General features: G+C 45.2%; 1 protein-coding gene and 2 pseudogenes across 5 annotated transcripts in view; all 3 read left to right on the top strand.

The window, feature by feature from the left end:
• Positions 1-27,304, top strand: part of ACOT7 (acyl-CoA thioesterase 7) — a 343,430-nt gene that overhangs the window by 162,443 nt on the left and 153,683 nt on the right. For 4 of the 5 annotated variants that reach the window (XM_077458310.1, XM_077458309.1, XM_077458313.1 and 1 more), the window contains 2 exons: positions 3,892-3,906; positions 24,410-24,496. In XM_077458310.1, the coding sequence (XP_077314436.1) occupies positions 3,892-3,906; positions 24,410-24,496 (102 nt within the window). The remainder of the gene's footprint in view (positions 1-3,891; positions 3,907-24,409; positions 24,497-27,304) is intronic. The other variant, XM_077458311.1, reaches the window with a different exon arrangement.
• LOC143934674 (U2 spliceosomal RNA) lies at positions 14,160-14,266 on the top strand (annotated as a pseudogene).
• LOC143934572 (serine/arginine-rich splicing factor 3 pseudogene) lies at positions 21,193-22,007 on the top strand (annotated as a pseudogene).

Here is a 27,304-nt window from a genome sequence, read left to right as displayed (position 1 = left end):
GGGTTTCCTCTTGCCTGGCTGGTGGACTCTATAATTTACCTCTCCCACTTTTTCTACAACCTCGAAAGGGCCTTGCCATCTGGCCAAGAATTTACTTTCCACAGTGGGAATCAACACTGCTACTCGATCCCCCACTTGAAAGTTCCTAATTTTGGCTGCCCTATTATAGACCCGTCGTTGAGCCTCCTGGGCTTTTTGTAAGTGTTCCTTAACTAGCGGTATCACAGTTCGGATCCTCTCCTGCATTTGAGAGACATATTCAAGAACACTTTTATGCTGAATTGGTTCACTTTCCTATTCTTCTTTAACAAAGTCCAGTAGTCCGCGAGGTCTCCGCCCATATACCAATTCAAAGGGCGAAAACCCAGTGGAGGCCTGGGGCACTTCTCGGATAGCGAACAGGAGAGCTGGTAACAGGCAGTCCCAGTCTTTCCCATCCCTTTGTACCACTCTCTTGAGCATAGACTTAAGGGTCTTATTAAAACGTTCTACCAATCCATCTGTTTGGGGGTGGTAGACCGATGTGCGCAGCTGTTTAATCCGGAACAGTTTACATACATCAGCCATAACCTTCGACATAAACGGGGTGCCCTGGTCTGTGAGTATTTCCTTGGGAAAACCTGTCCGTGTAAACAACTGGAATAACTCTCGTGCAATAGCCTTAGAGGAGGTATTCCGCAGGGGTAGTGCCTCAGGATAACGAGTGGCATAGTCGAGGATCACTAGTATGTAAGAATGACCTCGAGCCGACTTTACCAAGGGACCCACTATATCCATGGCTATCCTCTCGAATGGGACCTCAATTATGGGTAGAGGGACCAACGGGCTCCGGAAATGGGTCGCCGGAGCGGTCAACTGACAGGTGGGACAAGAGGTACAGTATCTCCTTACCTCTGCTTTCAAGCCTGGCCAGTAAAACCGGTCGGCGATCCGTGCCTCTGTCTTTTCAACTCCCAGGTGTCCCCCTAACACATCATCATGGGCCAGGTCCAGGACCTTGCGTCTATATTGTTGGGGTACCAATAATTGTTCTACCACATTTTCTCTCACTTTAGTAACCCGATAAAGCAATTCATTACGTATTGAAAAATGTGGCCACCGCTCATTAGCACCTGGCTCTTGGGGCTCCCCATTTATTACTACAACCTGTTCCCGTGCCCTGGCCAAAGTGGGGTCCTGCATCTGGGCAGTACCAAATGCCCCCTGGGGAACACCCAAATCTGGCAAGTCAGGGGTAGAGGCCATTTCCTCATCATCTTTCCCCAGCATTACCTGAAGCGGGGAAGGTTCCCCCCCTCAGTATTCAGGTAGGTCTGAGAACCCCACATATTGACATCTTTAACAGAATCAGCACTATTTTCATCATTATTAACCAAAGTCTTGGCGTTTTTATCAACTGGGTCCATATTATGAACATGTGGCATCTCAGGGTTATTACCCTCTACAACAGGAACAGAGGGACTAGTTTCTTCCCAGTCTCTGGACCTTTCAGATAGTTCTCCTTGTCTCCAAAGTTTTGCAAATAATGGACAGTCTCGTCCTATGATAACGTCATGTACCAAGTTCTTTACCATCCCCACCTCTTGAGTACCAGTGCCACATGCTGTGGAGATGGACACCGAGATGAGAGGGTACTCTCTAGTGTCCCCATGAATGCACACAACCCGCAAAATTTTGCTTACCGGACCGATCTTCCCAATTACTCTAGGGTGAACCAGGGTTACCATGCTTCCAGAGTCCAGCAAGGCCCATGCAGGGTGGTGGTTCACTTGGACTTCACACTCAAAATTCCTCTCTCCAAGGTCAAGATGTGTTGTACACGATTTATGGGCATAAAAAGACCCCCTCCGAAGAACCCCGCATTCCATGGGTTCTTCCTGCAATGGGCAGTGGGCCCGGGTATGGCCCCAGGCATGACATCGCCAACATTGTACATCCCCTCCTCTCCGATCAGGAACAGGTCGCTGAGGGGGTAACGGGTGTGACTCTTGGCCTTCCGGGGTGTTGGTTCCAGGGCTCCTGGGGACATCCGTACGAAGGGCGGCAGTTGATCGGAAGGGCCGTGGCAGACTGGGCCCTTGACGCTTGGTGGGGCCAAGCAGATCCTCCACCACCGTATATCGTTCCACCATCTCAACAAGGCCGTTCGCGGTTTTGGGGTCTCCATGACTGACCCACCGTTGAAGGTCATCTGGCAGTGACCTTAAGTACCGGTCCAGCACGATCCGCTCCACAATTTGGGGGCCAGACAACACTTCGGGCTGCAGCCATTTTTTTACTAGTTGCACCAGGTCATGCATTTGAGATCGCGGTGGCCGGTTTGAACGATACTTCCATTGGTGCACTCGTTGGGCCCGAACGGCCGTAGTCACCCCCAACCGAGCCAGTATTTCTGCCTTTAGTTTTTGATAATTTTTAGCATCTTCTGGTGGTAGGTCAAAATAGGCTTTTTGAGAATCTCCGGTGAGGAAAGGAGCAATTAAGCCGGCCCACTGGTCCTGGGGCCACCCTTCTCTCTCTGCCGTCCTCTCAAATGTTGCTAGAAACGCCTCTACGTCATCACTCGGGGACAACTTCTGCAAGAAATGGCTTGCCCTTATGGTCACCTGGTTGCCAGGGGCAACGGCCCTGAGAAAGCTGCTGCACTGCTTCTTTTAAGGCCGCCATCTGATCCTGCATAACCCCTTGTTGGGTCGCTTGCTGGGCTGCTAACTGGGCCACCAACAGGCGAGTATTTTCTTGCTGCAAAGCCAGTGCCTCGTTGTGCTGCGTTGCTAAGCGCTGATTAGCTTCCTCATGGCGAGTCTGCGCTTGTATATTCGCCAAGGACAGCTGTTTAATTAGCTCCTCCATGGTTTCAGCTTTCCGCAGTTGTGCAGCTTTAACCCAGGACATAAATTCACTGTACTGTCCCTTTAAATGCCAGTTCAAATCGACAAAAAAAAATAGCAAGAAAAAATGCCTGTTACTTTGTCCTGCCCGCATTCGAGCACCACTTGTAATGTTCGGGGGACCAGGTAGACCGCAGGACACAGGCTTTTCATACAACAAAGGGTTTATTACCTTAAATAGCTTTACAGCAGCCAAAAACAAAAGGAAAAAGGTTTGTAGTCTCACCGACTTGCAAAGTCCAGAACAGCTGTCCTTATCAGAAACAGAGCTTGGTCTTGATGGCAGGTAGCTTCTCCTGCCAGGAGCCTTCCAAACAGGACACTGCTGTCCACTTCATTTGCTGCAACCCAAAACAAACGCCAAACACCATCCACCATCCACCATGTGTTCTCCACTCCTCCACACCCATCTACAACTTCCTGTCTTGCCTTTTAAAGACACTTCCTCTAACAGGTGGGTTAATCAATTTTCATTCCCTAAAGAGAGCACAACCCAAACAGAGGGGAAATATAGCGTCCTTCCAGGACCCAGCCACGGCGTCCATTACAATAGATATATAGATATATATATAGATATATATATAGATATATAATTTTTTTTTTTTTTTTAGGCAGAGACCCTAGAGAATAAAATGGTGATCGTTTTTTCTATTTTTTTGTCACACTGTATTGGCACAGCAGTATTTTTAATGCAATTTTTTGGGGAAAAAATACACTTCGATGAATTAAAAAAAAATAAACAAACAGTAAAGTTAGCCCAATTTTTTGTATAATGGGAAAGGTGATGTTACGTCGAGAATTGTGATCTTTATTCTATGCAAAAAAAAATCATAATTTTCTAATTTTATCCAGAATCGTGCAGCTCTGCTATCCATGGATTATATCAAATCATTTTTACTTTTTTTATTTTTTAACCATCAATTAAAAAAGAAAAAAAGAGATTGATCATTAATTGATGATTTTAATTATAATATATATATTTTTTTTATTGTTGCTTCAGACAGACAAAATAAAGGTGAGTGATTTGTATCGGTATCGTCTGATCTGTGCATGTGTGCTTGTTTGTCGTGTTCAAAGATGTGTACAGTAAAAGCAGAAATTGCATGTTTTATTTTTTATTTTTATAAAGAATAATTAGTAATAATGAAACATTAAAGAGGTATTAGACCCCCCCGAAAACAACAATGTCATACAGTGCCTTGATAAAGTATTCATACCCCTTGAATTTTACACATTTTCTCATGTTACACCCAAAAACATAAATGTATTTTATTAGGATTTTATATGATAGACCAACACAAAGTGTCACATAATTGTGACGTGGAAGGAAAATTATAAAAATAAATATGTGAAACATAGTTACATAGTTAGTCAGGTTGAAAAAAGACACAAGTCCTTTCAGTTCAACCACAAAAAAAAAAAAAAAAAAAATATATATATATATATATCTATATATATATATATCTATATATATATATATAGATATATATATATAATATACCATCCCATATACCCAATTCTATACCCACAGTTGATCTAGAGCAGTGATGGCGAACCTTGGCACCCCTGATGTTTTGGAACTACATTTCCCATGATGCTCATGCACTCTGCACTGTAGTTGAGCATCATGGGAAATGTAGTTCTAAAACATCTGGAGTGCCAAGGTTCGCCATCACTGATCTAGAGGAAGGCAAAAAAAAACCCAGCAGAACATGATCCAATTTGCTAAAGCAGGGGAAAAAATTCCTTCCTGATCCCCCGAGAGACAATCGGATTTTCCCCGGATCACCTTTACCTATAAATGTCACCCAGTTATATTCTGTACACTTAGGAAATAATCCAGGCCTTTCTTAAAGCAATCCACTGAGCCGGCCAGAACCACCTGTGCAGGGAGTCTATTCCACATTTTCACAGCTCTTACTGTGAAGAAACCTTTCCGTATTTGGAGATGAAATCTCTTTTCCTCTAGACGTAAAGAGCGCCCCCTTGTCCTCTTTGTTGACTGTAAAGTGAATAACTCGACACCAAGTTCCCTATATGGACCCCTTATATATGTGTACATGTTGATCAAATCCCCCCTTAATCTCCTCTTATCAAGAGAGAATAAATTCAGTTCCTCTAATCTTTCCTCATAGCTGAGCTCCTCCATGCCTCTTATCAGTTTGGTTGCCCTTCTCTGCACTTTCTCCAGTTCCCCGATATCCTTTTTGAGAACTGGTGCCCAAAACTGAACTGCACATTCCAGATGAGGCCTTACTAATGATTTGTACAGATGAGGTCTCTCTCTCTCTGGAGTCCATACCTCTCTTATACAGGAAAGGACTTTGCTCGCTTTGGAAACCGCAGCTTGGCATTGCATGCTATTATTGAGCTTATGATCTACCAAAACCCCCAGATCCTTTTCCACTACGGATCCCCCCAGATCCTTCTCCACTATGGATCCCCCAGATCCTTCTCCACTATGGATCCCCCCAGATCCTTCTCCACTATGGACTCCCCCCAGATCCTTCTCCACTATGGATCCCCCCAGATCATTCTCCACTATGGATCCCCCCAGATCCTTCTCCACTATGGATCCCCCCAGATCCTTCTCCACTATGGATTCCCCCAGATCCTTCTCCACTATGGATTCCCCCAGATCCTTCTCCATTATGGATCCCCCCAGATCCTTCTCCACTATGGATTCCCCCAGATCCTTCTCCACTATGGATCCCCCCAGATCCTTCTCCACTATGGATCCCCCCAGATCCTTCTCCACTATGGATCCCCCCAGATCCTTCTCCACTCTGGATCCCCCCAGATCCTTCTCCACTATGGATCCCCCCAGATCCTTCTCCACTATGGATCCCCCCAGATCCTTCTCCACTATGGATCCCCCAGATCCTTCTCCACTATGGATCCCCCCAGATCCTTCTCCACTATGGATCCCCCCAGATCCTTCTCCACTATGGATCCCCCCAGATCCTTCTCCACTATGGATCCCCCCAGATCCTTCACTATGGATCCCCCCAGATCCTTCTCCACTATGGATCCCCCCAGATCCTTCACTATGGATCCCCCCCAGATCCTTCTCCACTATGGATCCCCCCCAGATCCTTCTCCACTATGGATCCCCCCCAGATCCTTCTCCACTATGGATCCCCCAGATCCTTCTCCACTATGGATCCCCCCAGATCCTTCTCCACTATGGATCCCCCCAGATCCTTCTCCACTATGGATCCTCCAGATCCTTCTCCATTACGGATCCCCCCAGTTGTGCCCCCCCTAGTATATATGATGCATATTCTTAGCCCCCAAGTGCAGAACTTTACATTTCTCAACATTAAACCTCATCTGCCACATAGTCGCCCAATTAGACAGAGCATTGAGGTCGGCTTGTAAATTGGAGACATCCTGTAAGGACGTTATTCCACTGCATATCTTGGTGTCATCTGCAAAGATGGAAATGTTACTTTTGATCCCAGACCCGATATCATTTATAAAGATATTAAAAAGTAAGGGTCCCAGCACTGAACCTTGGGGTACACCACTCATAACCTCAGACCATTCAGAGTAAGAATCATTAACCACGACTCTGAATTCTGTCTTTTAGCCAGTTTTCTATCCATTTACAAACCGATATTTCCAAACCTGTAGACTTTACCTTACACATGAGCCGTGTGTGCGGAACTGTATCCAACGCTTTTGTAAAATCCAGGTATACCACGTCCACCGCCACCCCTCTGTCCAAGTATACCACGTCCACCGCCACCCCTCTGTCCAAGTATACCATGTCCACCGCCACCCCTCTGTCCAAGTATACCATGTCCACAGCCACCCCTCTGTCCAAGTATACCATGTCCACCGCCACCCCTCTGTCCAAGTATACCATGTCCACCGCCACCCCTCTGTCCAAGTATACCACGTCCACCGCCACCCCTCTGTCCAAGTATACCACGTCCACCGCCACCCCTCTGTCCAAGTATACCACATCCACCGCCACCCCTCTGTCCAAGTATACCACGTCCACCGCCACCCCTCTGTCCAAGTATACCACGTCCACCGCCACCCCTCTGTCCAAGTATACCACATCCACAGCCAACCCTCTGTCCAAGTATACCACGTCCACCCCTCTGTCCAAGTATACCACATCCACAGCCACCCCTCTGTCCAAGTATACCACGTCCACCACCACCACCCCTCTGTCCAAGTATACCACGTCTACCGCCACCCTTCTGTCCAAGTATACCACATCTACCTCCACCCCTCTGTCCAAGTATACCACGTCCACCACCACCCCTCTGTCCAAGTATACCAGGTCCACCGCCACCCCTCTGTCCAAGTATACCACGTCCACCTCTCTGTCCAAGTATACCACATCCACAGCCACCCTTCTGTCCAAGTATACCACGTCCACCGCCACCCCTCTGTCCAAGTATACCACGTCCACCACCACCACCCCTCTGTCCAAGTATACCACGTCCACCACCACCACCCCTCTGTCCAAGTATACCACGTCCACCTCTCTGTCCAAGTATACCACATCCACAGCCACCCTTCTGTCCAAGTATACCACGTCCACCGCCACCCCTCTGTCCAAGTATACCACGTCCACCACCACCACCCCTCTGTCCAAGTATACCACGTCCACCACCACCACCCCTCTGTCCAAGTATACCACGTCCACCACCACCACCCCTCTGTCCAAGTATACCACGTCCACCACCACCCCTCTGTCCAAGTATACCACGTCCACCTCTCTGTCCAAGTATACCACGTCCACCGCCACCCCTCTGTCCAAGTATACCACGTCCACCACCACCACCCCTCTGTCCAAGTATACCACGTCCACCACCACCACCACCCCTCTGTCCAAGTATACCACGTCCACCACCACCACCCCTCTGTCCAAGTATACCACGTCCACCGCCACCCTTCTGTCCAAGTATACCAGGTCCACCGCCACCCCTCTGTCCAAGTATACCACCTCCACCTCTCTGTCCAAGTATACCACATCCACAGCCACCCCTCTGTCCAAGTATACCACGTCCACCACCACCCTTCTGTCCAAGTATTCCACGTCCACCACAAAATCAGGTTTGTCTGACAACTTCTGTCTTTCATGAATCCATGCTGTCTGTTGCTTAAAATATTTTTTTCCTGCAAGAACTCGTCTATGTGGTCTTTTATTAATCCCTCCAGTATCTTCCCAACTTTAGAAGTTAAGCTAACAGGTCTATAGTTACTTGGTAAAGACTTTGTTCCCTTTTTAAATATAGGCACCACATTGGCCCTGCGCCAATCCAGTGGTACTATTCGTGTCACTAAAAATAAGATACAATGGCTTTGAAATGACAGAGCTCAATTCTTTTAGGATCCGTGGGTGGATGCCATCAGGGCCATGTGCTTTATCCACCTTTATTCTGTCTAAATATTTCTGGACCATATCACTTTTGAGCCATTGTGGATTTGGGGCTGTGTCACTACCACCCCCATTATGGACATGAGCTCCCCCATGCTCCTTTGTATACACAGAACTGAAGAAAGTATTTAATAAATTAGCCTTCTCTTTGTCCCCAGTCACCCACTCCAGATTATTTTGCAAAGGGCCGACATGTTCAGACTTTACCTTTTTACTATTAATATATTATATTATTATATTATATATATTATATTATATTAATGAAACAACCTAGTGCAAGTTGTAAACAGCCATTGACGTGGTAATATGGAGTGGAGTGCAAAAAAAAAAAATGCATGTACACCTGTATACTCGACGTGTTTCACAAGTTCAGCTCGCTTCTTCAGGAGTAGATGTCTGTTCATACAAATTTGTCTTTAAAATAATTTATGAGATAGAACATGCAGAATTGATTGTGGTCAGACAATAAGCAGGGGGCATACTAAGACATCCCATACTTAGATTGGGTCCGAGGGCTACCCCCCACATGGCAGCTGCAGCACTCTGGATGAAGGGGCACCTTTTGGACAGCAGCATAGTGAGTCTTGGGGGGGTTTGGTAAATGTATTAGCAGATTTAGATACACTAACAGATTGTACCCAAGCTCTGGCTCACACTTTATAATCAGTTACAGAAACAATGTTTTTTTTGTTCCTTTTGGGATTAAAGTTTTGGGTCAGGTAAAGAAAGTTGAAAAATAACTGATTTACTGGCAGGATCACCAGGTGAAACTCGAGGGAAAAAAAAAAAGTCCTAAAAAAGAAAACGAATGCAGCCATTACATTATGACCACTGACAGGTAAAGTGAATAAGATTGATTATCTGGTTACAATGACATCTGAAAGTGCAGTGGGATATATCGGGCAGCAAGTGAACATGTTGTCCCTGAAGTTGATGTGTTGAAAGCATAAAAAACATTTCATGGTAGTTTGTTGTGTATGGGGCTGTGTAGCTGCAGACCGGTCAGGGTGGTCTATGCTGACCAGTGTCCACAGCCAAAAGTACCTACAATGGGCACGTGAGCATCAGAACTGGACCACGGAGCGATGGAAGAAGGTGGCCTGGTCTGATGGATCACATTTTCTTTTCCATCATGTGGATGGTTGGGTGGGTAACTTACCTGGGGAAGTGATGGCATCGGGATGCAGTATGGGAAGAAGACACGCCGGCGGAGGCAGTGTGATGCTATAGGCAATGTTCTGCTGGGAAAGACTTGGCTCCTCCCATTCATGTGGATGTGACACGGACCACCTACCTAAATGTTGTTGAGGACCAAGTACACCCCTTCATTGAAATGGTATTCCCTAATGGCAGTGGCCTCTTTCAGCAGGATAATGCGTCCCGCCACACTGCAAAAAATTGTTTGAGAATGGTTTGAGGAACACAACGAGTTTGAGGTGTTGACTTGGTCTCCAAATTCTCCATATCTCGACGCAATGGAGCATCTGTGGGATGTGCTGGAAAAACAAGTACGATCCATGGAGGTCCCACCTCACAACTTACAGGACTTAAATGATCTGCTATTGAGGGCTTGGTGCCGGATACCACAGCGTACCTTCAGAGGTCTAGTGGAGTCCATGCCTGGGGGGGGGGGGTCATGGCTGATTTGGTGGCATTAGGTGGGTGGTCATAATGTTATGGCTGATCGATGTGTGTGTGTGTGTGTGTGTGTGTATATATATATATATAATATATGTGTGTGTTTTGTCTTTCAATTTATTGATATATAAAATTGTCAATAAGTATATAATATGTATTGGTGGCAGGTATCCTGCTCAATACTGTATTATCATCCCGGGTGTAGAAATACACTGAATTCCAGCGCTAAAAGCCGGAATGCGTTGAGCGCCTGAACCTTAAAAAAAAAGTTACAAATCCCATCACAGTTCTGCTAGAAAAAAGTATTTGAATATAAAGATCTATAAGACGTTCACACCCTCCATGCTTGTCATCTACCGAGAAAAATGTCTCCAATATCTTCTCCAAAAAAGCAGATTACATTTCTAGAATATCAGACATTATTATTTCCTCCAGCTCAGAATCTGATTGGTCGAAAGTTGGGAATTCAATCCTCTCATATATTACCAAGTGACTGTCGTGTCATACAGGGTGCGGAACTCTCTACGTTTCTCCACTTTGTTTTTACTGTAGAAAAGTTGGCTTTTTCTACATACTGTACAACAAGTCGCTCTTGTGCCTTTTTTTTATAGATGCATCAGGTAGCTCTTGCAAATTCTTGTGTACATGCATCATGTAGCTCTTTAAATTTTTTTTTTTTTTTTTTTTTTTGTGCATGCATCAGGTAGCTCTTGCACCTTCTTTTGTACATGTATAAAGATCAAGCAGCTCTTGTACCTTTTTTGTACATGCATCAAGTAGCTCTTGTACCTTTTTTGTACATGCATCAAGTAGCTCTTGTACCTTTTTTGTACATGCATCAAGCAGCTCTTGTACCTTTTTTTTTTTTTTAATATATGCATTAAATCACTCTTGCATCATTCTTGTACATGCATCAAGTAACTCTTGCACCCAATTTTTTGACGTTCGTCAAGCAGCTCTTGCACCTTATTTGTAATATGCATTAAATAGCTCTTGCATCCGTTTTTTGTACATGGATCATGTGGCTCTTTCACCTTTTTTGTACATGCATCAAGTAGCTCTTGCACCTTTTTGATAGATGCATCAGGTAGCTCTTGCACCCTCTTTTGTACATGTATCAAGTAGCTCTTGAACTTTTTTTGTACATGCATCATGTAGCTCTTGCACCTTTTTTGTAAATACATCAAGTAGCTCTTATACCTTATTTTTTTTTGTACATGCATTAAATAGCTCTTGCATACGTTTTTTGTACATGCATAATGTAGCTCTTGCTCCTTTTCGTACATTTATCAAGTCGCTCTTGCACCTTTTTTATAGATGCATCAGGTAGCTCTTACACCTTCTTTTGGACATGCATCACGGAAATCTTGCACCTTTTTTGTACATGCATCAAGTAGCTCTAGCACTTTTTTTGTATATGCATTAAATAACTCTTGCATCCATTTTTTGTACATGCATCAAGTAGCTCTTGTACTTTCTTTTGCAGATGCATCAAGCAACTCTTGCGCTTTTTTTGTACATGCATCAAGTAGCTCTTGTATCTTTTTTTTATTTTATTTTTTGCATATACATTAAATCACTCTTGTACATGCATCATGTAGCTCTTGCTCCTTTTTGTACATGTGTCAAGTAGCTCTTGCGCCTTTTTTATAGATGCATCAGGTAGCTCTTACACCTTCTTTTGGACATGCATCACGGGAACTCTTGCACCTTTTTTGTACATGCATCAAGTGGCTCTTGTACCTTTATTTTATATATGCATTAAATTGCTCTCTCACCTTTTTTGTACATGCATGAAGAAGCTCTTGCACCTTTTTTGTATATGTATTAAATAGCTCTTGCATCCATTTTTTGTACATGCATCAAGTAGCTCTTGTACTTTCTTTTGCAGATGCATCAAGCAACTCTTGCGCTTTTTTTGTACATGCATCAAGCAACTCTTGCGCTTTTTTTGTACATGCATCAAGTAGCTCTTGTACCTTTTTATTTTATTTTTTGTATATGCATTAAATCGCTCTTGTACATGCATCAAGTAACTCTTGCACTTGTTTTTTGTGCGTTCATCGAGTAGCTCTCTTGCACCTTATTTGTAATATGCATTAAATGGCTCTTGCATACATTTTTTTGTACATGCATCTTGTAGCTCTTGCACTTTTTTTGTACATGCATCAAGTAGCTCTTGCACCCTCTTTTGTACATGCATCAAGTAGCTCTTGAACTTTTTTTTGTACATGCATCATGTAGCTCTTGCACCTTTTGTACATGTATAAAGATCAAGCAGCTCTTGCACCTTTTTTGTACATGCATCAAGTAGCTCTTGTACTTTCTTTTGCAGATGCATCAAGCAACTCTTGCGCTTTTTTTGTACGTGCATCAAGTAGCTCTTGTACCTTTTTATTTTATTTTTTATATATGCATTAAATCGCTCTTGTACATGCATCAAGTAACTCTTGCACTTGTTTTTTGTACGTTCATCGAGTAGCTCTTGCACCTTATTTGTAATTTGCATTAAATAGCTCTTGCATACATTTTTTGTACATGCATCATGTAGCTCTTGCACTTTTTTTGTACATGCATCATGTAGCTCTTGCGCCTTTTTTATAGATGCATCAGGTAACTCTTACACCTTCTTTTGTACATGCATCACGGAACTCTTGCACCTTTTTTGTACATGCATCAAGTAGCTCTTGTACCTTTCTTTTATATATGCATTAAATTGCTCTCTCACCTTTTTTGTACATGCATGAAGTAGCTCTTGCACCTTTTTTGTATATGCATTAAATAGCTCTTGCATCCATTTTTTTGTACGTGCATCAAGTCGCTCTTGCACTTTTTTGTACATGCATCGAGTAGCTCTTGTATTTTTTTTTGCAGATGCATCAAGCAACTCTGGCGCTTTTTTTGTACATGCATCAAGTAGCTCTTGCTTCCTTTTTGTACATGCATCAAGTAGCACTTGCGCTTTTTTTTTTGAGCGGCAAGCTTTTTTTCCTGTGCATTTTGCCACATTTGTTGCACAAAAAAAACATGCATCTGCTTGCAATGAACGCTCTTTTTTTTTTTTTGCACATTTCATATGCGTGCAATTTTGCGCACGTTCACAAAACTCTATCGTGAGATTGCAGCCGAACTCTCAGCAAAGCAGACGCGCTCAGTCTGCATTCAGAGACTGTGCCAGTCCATGTCACTTTACACAGCTCCTCTCAGCCGGGTCGCTAGCTGCGCGCAGTGGTGCGTGCACATTAATTGATTTGCGGTAATACTTGTCCGTGTGTCAGGATCAGACTCGTATCTTCCACTCTGATTTGTATTAGACTCCGCAGCTTATCATGCAAAGAGGACAATTACAGTACAGGAAAGCGTCCGGGTTCTAGCAGGCATCGCTCCATTCAGACGGCGAAGGAGAGTGATTTATTCATGAAAGTATAATGACGGCGGATCGGAGTTATTGGAGCAGCGGGTTTCGTTAGAAGCCACCTAATTATGCAGATAGGAATATATGGTTATTGTAGCATGGCCTGCCGAGCTCTCATCTGCTCAGTCGCTATTGTGAACAGGTACAAAGACATTCAAGAGGTGCTCCAGGCCCCTTTATAATTATCAGAATACAAAGAAAAGGCGGGGTGGTGTCAGGTATTTTCCTGGAAAACGAATTTGAATAACTCTTCCTGGAAGGAGAGAGGATCTCGGGGTAACCGCCATTTTGGTATCAAAAATATCAATTGAAAAATAGATTCAATAAGTAACAACTCTGTGCCAACCAGGGTCACCATTAGAAACTGTGGGGGCTCCATTATGCCTGCCCTCCTTTCATTTGGGTAGGGGTGAGCTAAGGGTTCGGTCTAAACCCAGGTTCAGTCTCCAGAATCGTGCTCCCCTTGACTAAGCTCTGGGGGGGGGGGGGGGCCAGAGCAAAATGCATTGGGGACATGGCCTGGCGGGAGCCCAGGCTGAGGTGGTCTTTCATATCACCATAGGACTCCGTGGATGTTTGGCACCAGGGATCTTTCTTCTTTTTTCAGTCTGAACTTGGCATTGAGATGAATATCCACACTGTTGCCCATGTGGCCCCCTGTTTTTTGGGAGCCAATCATCATATTTGGAAGCAGAATTTACATTGATCAACCATAACGTTATGACCACCCATCATAACCCGTCCAGGCATGGACTCCAGTAGACCTCTGAAGGTGTGCTGTGGTATCTGGCACCAAGCCGTCAGTAGCAGATCCTTTAAGTCTTGGCCTTTTGGCTATGATCAAGTGTAGTATCTGTTCTTATCAGTTGCCAAAGGAGGCGCTGTTCCATCCCTATAGAGAGGGTTTGGTCAGCACTCTCCGATGGCGTTATTAGCATCTGGAAGGACGGTTTCGGTAGGGGTCACATCGTGCCACCCGACAGTAAACTGGGGGCCGATGCATGATCAAGTCTGAGCCGTCTGGAAGGGTGCTCCTGGTGAGGATGGGTGCTGCATCTGGGTCTGATCCACGGGGTCGGGTCTCTGGCCTAGATTGGGGTAGCTCTAGCTCTGGACAGTTTTCCCGGGAGGGAACACCGGGTCCGAACTGCAAAGTGGGGAGGAACGCTTAGTACCTCTGGATGTAATTGGGTAGGAGGGACGGGAGCGGGGGTTTGAGCTTGTGGTGGGCAGGCTCCCCCCCGAGCTTCCTGAACTCCATGCCTTCCTGACCGGAGTGGGGGCTGCTGTGGTCTGGGCTGTGGGTCAGGGTTTGCGTTTGAAAGCCTATGGAGTATGTGCCCCTGGAGTGGCAGTCCAGGGGTGCCTAAATATCACTGTGAGTGAGGGTCACTTTGATTTTGGGCACCAAGGACACTGCACCATGAAACGAAATGCTTTTTTAGCAACTGCCTCTTGGGCTGGGCCTTTTGGCTAGGACCAGAGGAATTTTTTATTCCTGGCCGGAGGGCCTGGTCATTGTTTTACACAATGGCCACTCTTTTCACTCTCCTCTCCACCATACCTTCCCCACTTTATTTATTTATTTATGTTTTGTGTGTCACGTCTTTGTTTTGTCACTTTGCATGTTTGCTGTGATGAGTAGGGTCGCAGGTCCCAGGGCCTACCCTGAAAGTCTGGGGAGGGGGTTGGACATGGCCTTCTGGCTTAGTTTGCCCTCTTCCTTAGGGTTGGGGTCTCCCTTCGGGGGAGCCCTACCTAGTATTTGGGTGGGTCTGTTTCGGCAGACCTTCCAAAGAACAGGGTCTGCCTGGTTTCGGCCAGAAAGACCAAGTTTTAAGTGTCCTTTTTTAAAGTTGGGAGGACAGGCCTTGATGGATCGGACTTGTTTTTCCAGAAAATCCTACAGATGCCCGATTTTTGGATTGAGATCTGGAGAATTTGGAGGACAAGTCCATGAACTCCCTTTTATTGGTTGAACTAGATTGACTTTTGTCTTTTTTTTCAACCCAACGAACTATGTAACTCGTGTTTCTCAAACCATTCTTGAACCATTTTTGCAGTGTAGCAGGGCGCATTATCCTGACGAAAGAGGCCACTGCCATCAGGGAATGCCATTTCCTTGAAGGGGTGTACTTGGTCACCAACAATGGGTAGGTGGTACGTGTCACATCCACATGAATGGCAGGAGCCAAGGTTTCCCAGCAGAACACTGCCTAAGGCATCACACTGTCTCCGCCAGCTTGCCTTCTTCCCATACTGCACCCTAGTGCCATCGCTTCCCCAGGTAAGGGACGCACCCGGCCATCCACATGAAGGAAAAGAAAATGTGATCCATCAGACCAGGCCACCTTCTTCCACTGCTCCGTGTTCCAGTTCTGATGCTCACATGCCGATTTTAGATGCTGTAAAGTACTGTAAGTAAGGAGGTGGGACCTCCATGGGTTGGACTTGTTTTTCAGCACATCCCACAGATGCTCGGCTGGATTGACATCTGGAGAATATGGAGACCAAGTCCACACTTCAAACTTGCTGTGCTCTTTAAACCATTCTTGAATTCACCAGACCAGGCCACCTTCTTTCATTGCTCCATGCTCCAGTTTCTGATGCTCACTTGCCCATTGTACATGTTGTGAAGTCCTATAGGTTAGGAGGTGGGGCCTCCATGGTTTAGACTTGTTTTTCCAGCACATAACATAGATGCTCAATTTGACATCTGGAGAATATGAAGGCCAAGTCAAAACTGCAAAATCATTGTGTTCCTCAAACCATTTTGAATCCTCAGACCAGGCTCCTTCGTCCATTGCTCTGTGCTCCAGTTCCGATGCTCACTGTTGTAGGTGCTTTTGGCTGTTGACACGGGTCAGCATGGGCACCCTGACTGTTCTGGGCCCAAGCAGCCCCATACACAACAAACTGCGAAGCTCTGTGTGCTCTGATTATTTTACTTGCGCCTGAAAATGAGTAAATAGCCCCCTTTTTGTCTCTGGCACCTGTTGCTGAGCTGATGGGGCCCAAGGAAGGTTTATTTAATTCCCTTGAGCCTATGGGATTACTGTGCAAGCACAAAGGTATTTAAGGAGTCCCTTTTCTACCCCCTGGTCAACTGATGGGCCCTGTACTGGAGGGCTGGCTCTACTCTTCTTACAACAGTCCTGGTGCCAACCACTTGTGGACTGCTCAGCGTCTAAATCTCTAATCCTGATTTGGGCGAGTAAAAGCCATTTTTACACCGGCAAACCTCCGTTTGACGAAAACTTTTCATGGGGGAAAAACATGGAGGCCAGCAGTTGACTCCATATGGCTTCAATGCTTTGAGTCAATGACCCTAGTGCTGCCATTACTGGTTGCCTGGTGCCTGAGTATTGTTGGCTTTGGGAAGAGGGGTACCTAAGCTTATATAGCTTATGATTTTGGAAGCCTGTGGGACATTGAACCCAATGGTCAAAATTTAAACCTGGTTTGTCTTTTCTTAGACTGAAATAGTATTTTTTGGGTCGGCTGGCCACTTAAAGTGACTGTGTTTATACAGGAAGTATGGGGGTTGCCCTTGGTGCCGCTCTTTTTCCAGACTTCAGTACTTTTGAGCCACAGACCTGGAACAAGCAAGCTGCAAAAGAACATCAGAACTTCACATCTCTCTACTTGCTCCAGGTCAATGGCTCAGAAATCACTGCAGCTTGAGGGTCTAGATAACAGCCAGGAAAGTAGCATCTTCAGAAGAAGGTCGGTTATGGCAGCTTCATATTTCTCTCATGAAAGGTCAATGAATGCCCCACCACCTGGGCATTTAAAGTAAACCTGTCAGAGAAATGAGGAGGCTGCCATTGCTGAGCACCACCTGATAATACTAGCTGTCTGGCTGTTGGACCTCTGGCACCAATTCTGTCTAGTCACAGACTCAAAAGAGGTATTACAAATTGGGAAAGCCAATGTCCTTATTTAAATGTTCGTCGTTGTTTGGTGAATGAAGTTTTTGGGGTTCATTGCACCAACCAGGCAACTAGCATTTTCAAAAGCAGAGGTAGGGTTCGTGTTTGCTTTAAAACATCACATGACCTTTCTGCTGAACACATATTGGTGTATAGTAGGCTCTGCTTAGCAGGGGAAGACTTTTGAGTACATGTTGGGCAATGCTCCTTGGGACATGCATACAGACCTTTCTAGGAGGAAAGCCTCCATTAATGTTACTTTTGCACATCTGGCCTCATTTGTATTGGGGCAACATAATAGGAAGCCTTGCTTCCTCTCAGGAAAGAGTTCCCATTGTAGCTCTAGCATTGGTCCTTCATTGTGGGCAATTTTGTATGTCGAAATGGTTGGGAATGGCTCATTCATTGCACCTGAATGAGGTCCCGGGACTCAGAATCCAAACAATCTACCTGTTCTTGTTGTGCAGTTGAATGTGTTGGTTGATAATATATTGGCTTGCAAAATCTATGCTAAGACCATTAGGGCGTGCCACTGGCCAACCATTCCAACTGCACATTGGGGATTATTTATGTAGTGGCGGTTCCTGAAGAGCACGCGCTATGCGTTTTTCAAAGTTAAACTTTCCCTAAACTGCAGTTTGGTTTGGGTTTATTTGTCTAAATTGGACCTCTGCATTAGTCTGACTGGACTGTGAGATGTTCAGCCTGGCCACAGGTGGCGCTGTCTCCTCTGGCAGGCGTGGAACTATGGTCTGGTCAGGTGCTTAAGTTGCTCTCTCTCGGAGCCCGCCCAGTGGGAGTGGTGCTCTCGCTGTGCTTTCTGGGAGAGGGTATTTAAGATGCGGACGTCACATGGTTCGGGGGTTCCGGTTCAGTATGATGTGCTAACTTCATGGTCCTGGTCCTCCTGACCAGCCCCCAGGAGGGCTATGGCCTGGGGTGCGGATCCACCTCACTTTAAAGCCTTGGGGCTGGTTAGCCCGAGGCAAGGAATCTAAAGTAGGATTCTGAGCTGGTTGGGTGCCGTCTCCGGTTCGGGAGAGACCCAGTGTACTTTGAGCATTCCAGGGGAGGACTCAGCAGAAGAAGACCATGTACGGGTTGGTTTTCTTAACAAGAGCCTGGAAGGGCTGAAGTAACCAAGAGAATCCGGTCTTGTGGATATTGCCAAGCAGGCTGAGAGATCCAGGTATCCTACAAGTGTTTCAAGTTTTTAGTTTCCCTACATGTTCTACAACAACGTCTGTGGCAGAGACATTATTTTGTACATTCTACAACAACGTCTGTGGCAGAGACTTGTTCCTGAGTAAACATCTTGTTGGCTGCTCGGCCTTGTGAGAGAAGGACTGTCCAACCTGAGTGATCATCCAGCTGCGAATGGCTGTTCTCTGGATGCAGTCAAAGTAAGCAAGTTCTTCAACATTTTTTTGACTTTTGACACGAAGAGTACCTGAATTTCCTTCCCAACCCTCTGATCCCAAGTTGAAAGACTGTTCAATCGACTGAGTTTTGCAAATAAAATCCATTCAAGTGGATCTGTTGTCAGTCTCAAGTTACTGGGCCACCTACCACGGGACGTCCCCTAGACGTGCCACAAGGAGAACAGAAGGTAACGGCAATCCCAAAAATAACCAGCAGCTCCTTCGGGCGTTGGTGGTACATTTACTAAAGGAAAATCCACTTTGCACTGCAAGTGCACTTGGAAGTAAAGTTGCTGTAGATCCAAGGGGGACATGCAGAAAAAAAAAAACAGCATTTTAGCTTGCACGTGATTGGATGATAAAATCGGCAGAGCTTCCCCTCATTTCAAATCGACCCCTTATGCCATGTACACGCTGTTGGACTTTACGGCAGAAAAAAACTGACTGAATAATTTCATCGGATATTCCGATCCTGTGTGGGGCTTCAGCTGACTTTTTTTATTTTTTTTTGAAAATTCTGACGGACCTAGAAATAGAACATGTTTTAAATCTTTTTGACGGAATCAATTCCTATCGGGAAAACCGTTGGTCTGTGTGCTGTTCCGACGGACCAAAAACAACGCAAGGGCAGCTATTGGCTACTGGCTATTGAACTTCCTTTTTCTAGTCCTGTCATACGTGTTGTATGTGGCTACCTTCTAAACGATTGAACTTTGGTGCGATCGTGTGTAGGCAAGTCCGTTTCAGCAGAACTCGGTCGAAAAAAAAAACGTCAGAGCTTATTCTGATGGAAAAACTGGTCTTGTGTATGTGGCATCAGATTTAGAGTGACTGCACTTCTAAGTGCATTTGCAGTGCAAATTGGATTTGCCTTTAGTAAATAACCCCCATTGTGTGCTAGAGCATCAACCTGACTTACATGAGAACCATGTGTTCAAAAAGCAGCATTGTACACCCCTTTCCAAAACCATTGGCATTAATATGGAGTTTCTCCATCCTCCTCAACTCTTCTGGGAAGGCTTTCTACAATATCTTGGAGAGTATCTGTGGGAATTTGTACCCATTTGTCAAGTACTGATGTTGAATGAGAAGACCTAGCTCACCATTGGTGTGCCAATTCCCCCCAAAGGTGTTTAGTAGGATTGAGGTCAGGGCTCTGTGACGTTCACTCAAACTGTGTCTTTATAGATTTAGCAAAGCCCTGGAGCCACACGCCAATTCCCAAAGGTAAAATCAACTCCGTTGTTCAGCATATGCACAACCAGTGACACTCTGCCCATTATCCTCTTCTATAATGTTTTGCTCCCACTTAATCATAGATTAGCATGTCTGTATGGAGCTGGTTTGGCTCCACCATAGGCACAGTCATGGTGGAACAGAAAAGGGTCTTTCCAAACTGTTGAAATGAGGCTAGAATTGCAAGGGAAGGCTAGAACCCAGATCACCCAAAATAACATTTGTGAGGTCAGGTACTGATGTTGGATGAGGAGACCTGGCTCACAATCGGTGTTTCAATTAATCCCGAAGGTGTCCAGTAAGGTTGAGGCCAGGGCTCTGTGCAGGACACTCCAGTTCTTCCACACCAAACTGGTTAAACTATGTATTTTATGAGGCTGGCTTTGTGCACAGTCATGCTGGAACTGAAAAGGACCTTTCCAAGACTGTTGTCACAAGACTAGAAGTACAGGGGAAGGCTAGAACCCCCATCATCCAAAAGAATATTTGAGGTCAGGTACTGATAGTGAATGAGGAGACGTGGCTCACAGTTGGCATTCCAATTCTTCCCAAAGGTGTTCAGTAGGGCTGAGATCAGGACGCTGTTCAGGACCCTCAAATTTCTCCACACCACACTGGTCAAACCGTGTCTTTATGGATCTGGCTTTGTACAGTCATGATGGAACAGAAAAAGACCTTTTCAGACTGTTGCCATGAGGCTGTGAAAGCACAGTGGAAGGTTAGAACCCCTGCCATCCAAAGGAGCATTTGTGAGGGCAGGTACTGAGAAGACCTGGCTCACAATTGGCATTCCAATTCATCCCAATGGTGTTCAGTGGGGTTAAGGCGACTTGAGTTCTTCCACATCAAACTGGTTGAACCATGTCCGAACTTGGTCATTTGCAGGACCGTCCACATACTGCCGGCCTTATTGTCTACATCAGCCTTTCTCTACCTTTTTAGCATGGAGGAACCCTTGCAAGAACTTTTTGGCTCCAGGGAAACCCTGCTAATAATTATATTTAAAGCTTATAGTACATTAGTGTGATGGTCACTGGGAATGCTCCTGACACTTATGGTTATTGGGAAGAATCCCCCACTTACAGATAGCCAAAAAGATCGTCAGTGGGCTCTCATCTAAGAAGCAGTAATTTCTTATTGCTCAAGGAACTCCTAGAAACCTCTATACTCTAGAGGAACCCTGGTTGAGAAATCCTGGTCTACATAATGTTCTTCAATAGATGATAGATATAACATTAAATTGTGTCCCCATGATTTTGTGCCTGGCATACCACAAGCGGGAAGACTTACATACTGGAGTCCAGAGCGAGCTACGGATCCCGAGCCCCATACGAAAGCGGTAAATGACGATGAGGGAAAAAACACCACCCATGCACCGTGACTCTTGTCCGCTAGACTGCAAAGTCTATGTAGGAAATCTTGGCAACAATGGAAATAAAACGGAACTTGAGCGGGCTTTTGGCTACTATGGACCTCTTGGCTACTGGGTTGCTACTTGAGCGGGCTTTTGGCTACTGGGTTGCCAGGAATCCCCCTGGCTTTGCATTCGTAGAATTTGAAGATCCTAGAGATGCAGCAGATGCAGTTAGAGAGCTTGATGGACGGACAATGTGTGGCTGTCGCGTTAGGGTTGAATTATCGAATGGTGAAAAACGAAGTCGGAATCGTGGTCCTCCGCCATCTTGGAACAGGAGGCCTAGGGATGATTACCGTAGGAGGAGTCCTCCTCCAAGACGCAGATCTCCAAGGAGAAGGAGCTTTTCCCGTAGCCGTAGTAGGTCCCTTTCTAGAGATCGTAGAAGAGAGAGAGATCTTTGTCCAGAGAAAGGAACCACAAACCATCACGTTCATTTTCTAGATCAAGAAGCCGTTCCAGGTCAAACGAAGGAAAATAACATGGCTGCCTTCAACTGTGTACAGATGATGGAAAGATTTTGTTTTTTGACATGCTTTTTAAACTTTTTTTTTTTATTAGGTGTTCACATTGTATGTCTTGTAACAAGTGATGGAAAATGTGGTTCTATTATGTTTCCAGACAGAAACTGGCAAATAAACCTAACTTTATACTGTAAATTGTGTCCCCATGCCTGCGGTGTCCAACAGAGTTCTGATGAAGAAGTTGTAGAGAGAACTCCAGTATTAGAGGAGACCAATCTCATTACTTTGACAGATCACGGGGACCGGACTGTGCTCCTCCCACCACCCCGTTTCAGTTGAATGATGCTCCACTTGCCTCAGGGTCTCAAAAATGTATCCCATCCAGTGTGACAAATATGTAAGCCATGGCACTAAAATGAGAAATTAATTATGTAGCATTTTATTATCCGTTTGGTTTTTGTTCGGCTTGTAAAGGCTTTTGAGATCAGCCACCAAGCTGTAGATATCAATGCTTTCCGTTACCTTCACTTGTCTTTAGTGGAGTCCATCATAGCCAGTCAGACTGCAGCTTTGGTTTTGCAGTGCGTACAAGAAACACATTAATTTAGGCTTAAAATAGAGTGATGAATCACGGCACACTAATGTATGGAAAATCCAGAAGCTTTGTAGAAGTCATCCGTAGGTAAAAAAACATCACAGCCACTCCACCAGAAACCAACATTGACGCATTTCGTGCGAAGTTTATGATGAAGTGCTCTTCGCGTGAAAAGCGTCAACGTTTTGTTCCTTGCTTTGAGCGGCTGTAATGTTTTTTACTTACAGATGACTTTAACAAAGTTTCTGGATTTTCCATGCATTAGTGTGCAGTCATCCGCCTCTCTTTTTGAAGTTTCCGCCTTTTTTTTCTTTTTCAATACTTTTTATTAAAATTCTCAAAACAAAGTGTACAAAGTATTTGAAAAGAGCACATGCGGTATAAAATATATGCTATAGGGATGGATGTCCAAACATTTTTAGGCAGAATGTTACACCTACCGTAGGCATTCCTCCAAATGGAGACTTTTGTTGGGCGATATCGTTTATATTAACTGTGTCTTCATGGGGGAGCCCCCATTCCCATTTGTTATTCCTAATGCGACATTACCACAATGCATCTCAATCACGTATAGTATCAGCGGTAATCTCTCCACCTTTAACAAAGTCAACGTAAAACTCTCCGTGGGTTGTAGGTGCCTGTATGACTCACTGTATGTGCGAGAGGAGGGGATCCACATCTCCCTAGAGAGTGCACCCCTTCCCTCACCACATCAGACTCAATCCCAGATAGGGACAATCCCCATTGAGGATTGTTAGAGACTAGGCCCAAAAACCCTTGTTATACTGCAACAAAGACTACCAAGAAGAGAGAGAGATAGAGAGAGAAGAGAAGTTGGAAGAGCGTAAGGAATGACCACGTGCTCCGAGTCCCACAGCTCTAATCAGGCAGATCTAGGTCCTTCAGACAGATACCTGACCCATGGGTCCCAGACTTTCTTGAACATCTTCATTCTATCATTTAAAGAGGAAGTAAACCCTGATGAGTTTACTTCCCCTTTCATTCCCTGCAAAGGTAAAGCATAATCGACTACTATGCATCGCATCGCATCGTAGTCCATTATGTGTCACTTACCTGACACAGTAGCCAGCGAAGTCACCGCTGTCCCCTGTAGTCCGACTCCGGCGCATCCATCTTCTCGGTGGGGTCTTGCAGCTCCGCCGCTGTCATTCGGCAAAGCCGCAATGATGTCACTCCCGCGCATGCGCATGGGAGCCGAGACGCGCGGCATCTTCGTCATCGACGATGCCACGCTCCGTGCGCCTGCACATCGCTGTCTGTGGCACATGCGCCGTAGACAGTGGTGCCCGTCTTCGGGCAAATATCTCCTAAACCGTGTAGGTTTGGGAGATATTTCTTGGACCTACAGGTGAGCCTTAATCTAGGCTTACCTGTAGGTCAAAGTGGTTTGTAAGGGTTTACAACCACTTTAAGATGGCTGTCATACGCTCATTAGAAGTTTCCGCAGTTGTGAGCCGCACCGGGCACCTTCCTGTAGCGTATGGACTAGGGGACTCAAGCTGGTGGCCCTCCAGCTATTGCGGAACTACAAGACCCACCATGCCTCTGCCTATGGGAAGTCATGCTTGTAACGGTCAACCTTGCAATGCCTCATGGGAATTGTAGTTCTGCAACAGCTGGAGAGCGACCAGTTTGAGACCCTTCCGGTATAGGCGGACCAACCTGGAGCAGTGTATTTGTATGGTAGCCTATTAGTGAATGGGCTGCCTTAGGCGTAATGCGCGGAACACCCATAAAAACGCATACGTTCACCTGCACATGCAGTAATGAGAACCAAGCCTTAGTGAATGCATCAGGAAAAGGTTTATATAAGAGAAGTCCTAGTCTTCTTCAAACAATGGGCGGGAGTGCTTGGCAGGCTGCAGGAACGCTCACTAAGCAATTTTAGCCGTTTTTAGATTTCATTTCATTGTATGTTTATAACTCCCGATCCTGGTAGTAAATTTGTGATGTTCTATATCCTCTTTTAATTCTCTTACAGAGCCGTACACGGTGGGATACAGTCAGTCCAGTCTGATCCATCTGGTGGGGCCCTCGGATTGCACGCTCCACGGCTATGTGCACGGAGGTGAGTTCTGAACTATTTCTGGATTGTTGAAGATTTGGGATTAATTCACAAAGTTTTAACACAAGGATAATGATGTTTGTTGTAGTCATGTGACTGACATTGTCTGGTCCCATTGGACCCAGGAAGGCTCCTGCTGGCCCCTCCCACAAGCTCTATATCTACCGGCATTAGATGGAGTGGCATAGAGACCCGTAACAAAAAAGAGAAATCGTTATACAGTGTCCAACCAGTGAAGTCCAAATATCAGATTCCAAACTGTAATGGCAAGCGAATACAGTGCCTTGAAAAAGTATTTATACGCCTTAAAAATTTCCAACCATTTCTCATGTTGCAACCAAAAAAACCAACACAAAGTGGCTCATAATTGTGAAGTGGAAGAAAAACGATAAATGGTTTTACAAATATGGGAAAAGTGTAGCGTGCATTTGTATTCAGCCCCTTTACGCTAATCCACCTAAATCTAGTGGAACCAATTGCCTTCAGAAGTCACCTAATTAGTAAATAGAGCCCACCTGTGTGTCATTTAATATCAGTATCAATACAGCTGTTCTGTGAAGCCCGCAGAGGTTTGTTAGAGAACATTGGTGAACAAACCGCACCATGAAGGCCAAGGAACACACCAGACAGGTCAGGGATAACTTTGTGGAGAAGTATAAAGCAGGGTTAGGTTATAAAAAGATCTCCCAAGCTTTGAACATCTCACAGAGCTCTGTTAAATCCATCACTGGAAAATGGAAAGAGTATGGCACAACTGAAAACCTACCAAGACATGGCCGTCCACCTAAACTGACCATGCCGGGCAAAGAGAGCATTCATCAGAGAAGAGCCAAGAGGTCCATGGTAACTCTGGAGGAGCTGCAGAGATCCACAGCTCAGGGGGGAGAATCTGTCCACAGGACAACTATTAGTCGTCTCTCCACAAATCTGCCCTTTATGGAAGAGTGACAAGAAGAAAGACATTGGAGGAAGAAAGTCATAAGAAGTCCTGTTTGTAGTTTGTGAGAAGCCATGTGGGGGAGGGGGCAGCAAACATGTGGAAGAAGGTGATCTGGTCAGATGAGACCAAAATTCAACTTTATGGCCTAAAAACAAAACGCTATGTGTGGGGGAAACTAACACTGCCCATCCCCCGAACACACCATCCCCACCGTGAGACATGGTGGTGGCAGCATCATGTGGTGGGGATGGTTTTCTTCAGCAGGGACAGGGAAGCTGGTCAGAGTTGATGGGAAGATGGATGGAGACAAATACAGGACAATCTTAGAAGAAAACCTGTTCAGCAAAAGACTTGAGACCGGGGCGGAGGTTCCCCTTCCAGCAGGACAACGACCCGAAACATCCAGCCAGAGCTACAATGGAATGGTTTACATCAAAGCATATTCATGTGTTAGAATGGCCCAGTCACAGTCCAGACCTAAATCCCATTGAGAATCTGTGGCAAGACTTGAAAATTGCTGATCACAGACGCTCTCCATCCAATCTGACAGAGCTTGAGATATTTTACAAAGAAGAAGAATGGGCAGAAATGTCCTCTCTAGATGGGCAAAGCTGGTAGAGACACCCCCAAAAAGACTTGTAGAGAAAGGGGGTTCTAAAAAGTATTGACTCCGGGGGGCGCCATACAAATGCCCCTCCCCCCTACACTTTTCACATATTTATTTATATCATTTTCCTTCCACTTCACAATTATGTGACACTTTGTGTTGGTCCATCACATAAAATCCCAATAAAATAAATTTATGGTTTTGGTTGTAACATGAGAAAGTGTGAAAAATGTCAAGGGGTATGAATACTTTTTCTAGACACTGAAGTTGGGAGAATGAGGCCCCTCCAAAAACAGCAAAACCGCATCCACATCAACCCGTGCTAGGACATTGGAATGAATAGAGACACCGCTTCAGTGCGCCTTCACCATCCACTCCACAACACGCAGAATAGATTTGACTTCCAAAATATCAGGAATCAACCCGTGTCATGGAAAAGCATATTACTGCGCAGGAGGGTGGAACCTATCTGCCCCGATAACCCCCATTCCACGCTACTAATCATCGCCATAATGGTAAAAAGAGAAGCGGAGACCACATAGCATGAATCTGTATAAAACGAAGGGTTTATTAAAATAAACAAATAGTATAAATAATAAGCAACATCTTCATTAACGCATCTGTATACAAATGTACAACCCAGGACTGGCGGGAACCGCTTCCGGGAATCGGGGGCTTGATGACGTCGCATCTTATTGGTGACAATGCAAACCGCGTCTGCCTTTTTCTCTCGCGCGGTGTATACAGTGCTGTGAAAAAGTATTTGCCCCCTTCCTGATTTTATTCTTTATTTATTTTTCGTCCATTTGTCACACTTAAATGATTTAGATCATCAAACAAATGTTTATATTACACAAAAATAATCAGAGTAAATACAAAATGCTTTTTTTAATTGATTATTAAATTTATTAAAGGAAAAAAGCCGTCCAAACCTGCCTGGCAATATGTGAAAAAGTAATTGCCCCCCTGTAACCTGGGTATAGCTCTGTAATAACCGCCGGACAGTTTATTGAACGCAAACAGTTCATTAATTTCAATCACGACTAAACAAAACGACGGCTTCAGCCACAGTAAATCCTGGTATTGGTCATTTAAGCAGGCTCACCGCTAGTTTTTTTTTTTGGTACACTACAGGGGTTAGGCTTCTCCACAGCAAGGGTGCCAGGCAGGTCAGACAGAGGGGGTCAGCAGCCTGTGTCTCCGTAGGTCAAAGAGCTCACACTTACTGCACAGCTTGTGAGAGTCTCTCTCTCTCTCTCTCCCT

This window comes from Lithobates pipiens, unplaced genomic scaffold (assembly GCF_037356315.1).
Source record: "Lithobates pipiens isolate NorthernLeopardFrog02 unplaced genomic scaffold, aLitPip1_a1.2 Scaffold_27, whole genome shotgun sequence".
NCBI lineage: Eukaryota > Metazoa > Chordata > Amphibia > Anura > Ranidae > Lithobates > Lithobates pipiens.
This window is presented reverse-complemented; position numbering and strand designations above follow the sequence as displayed.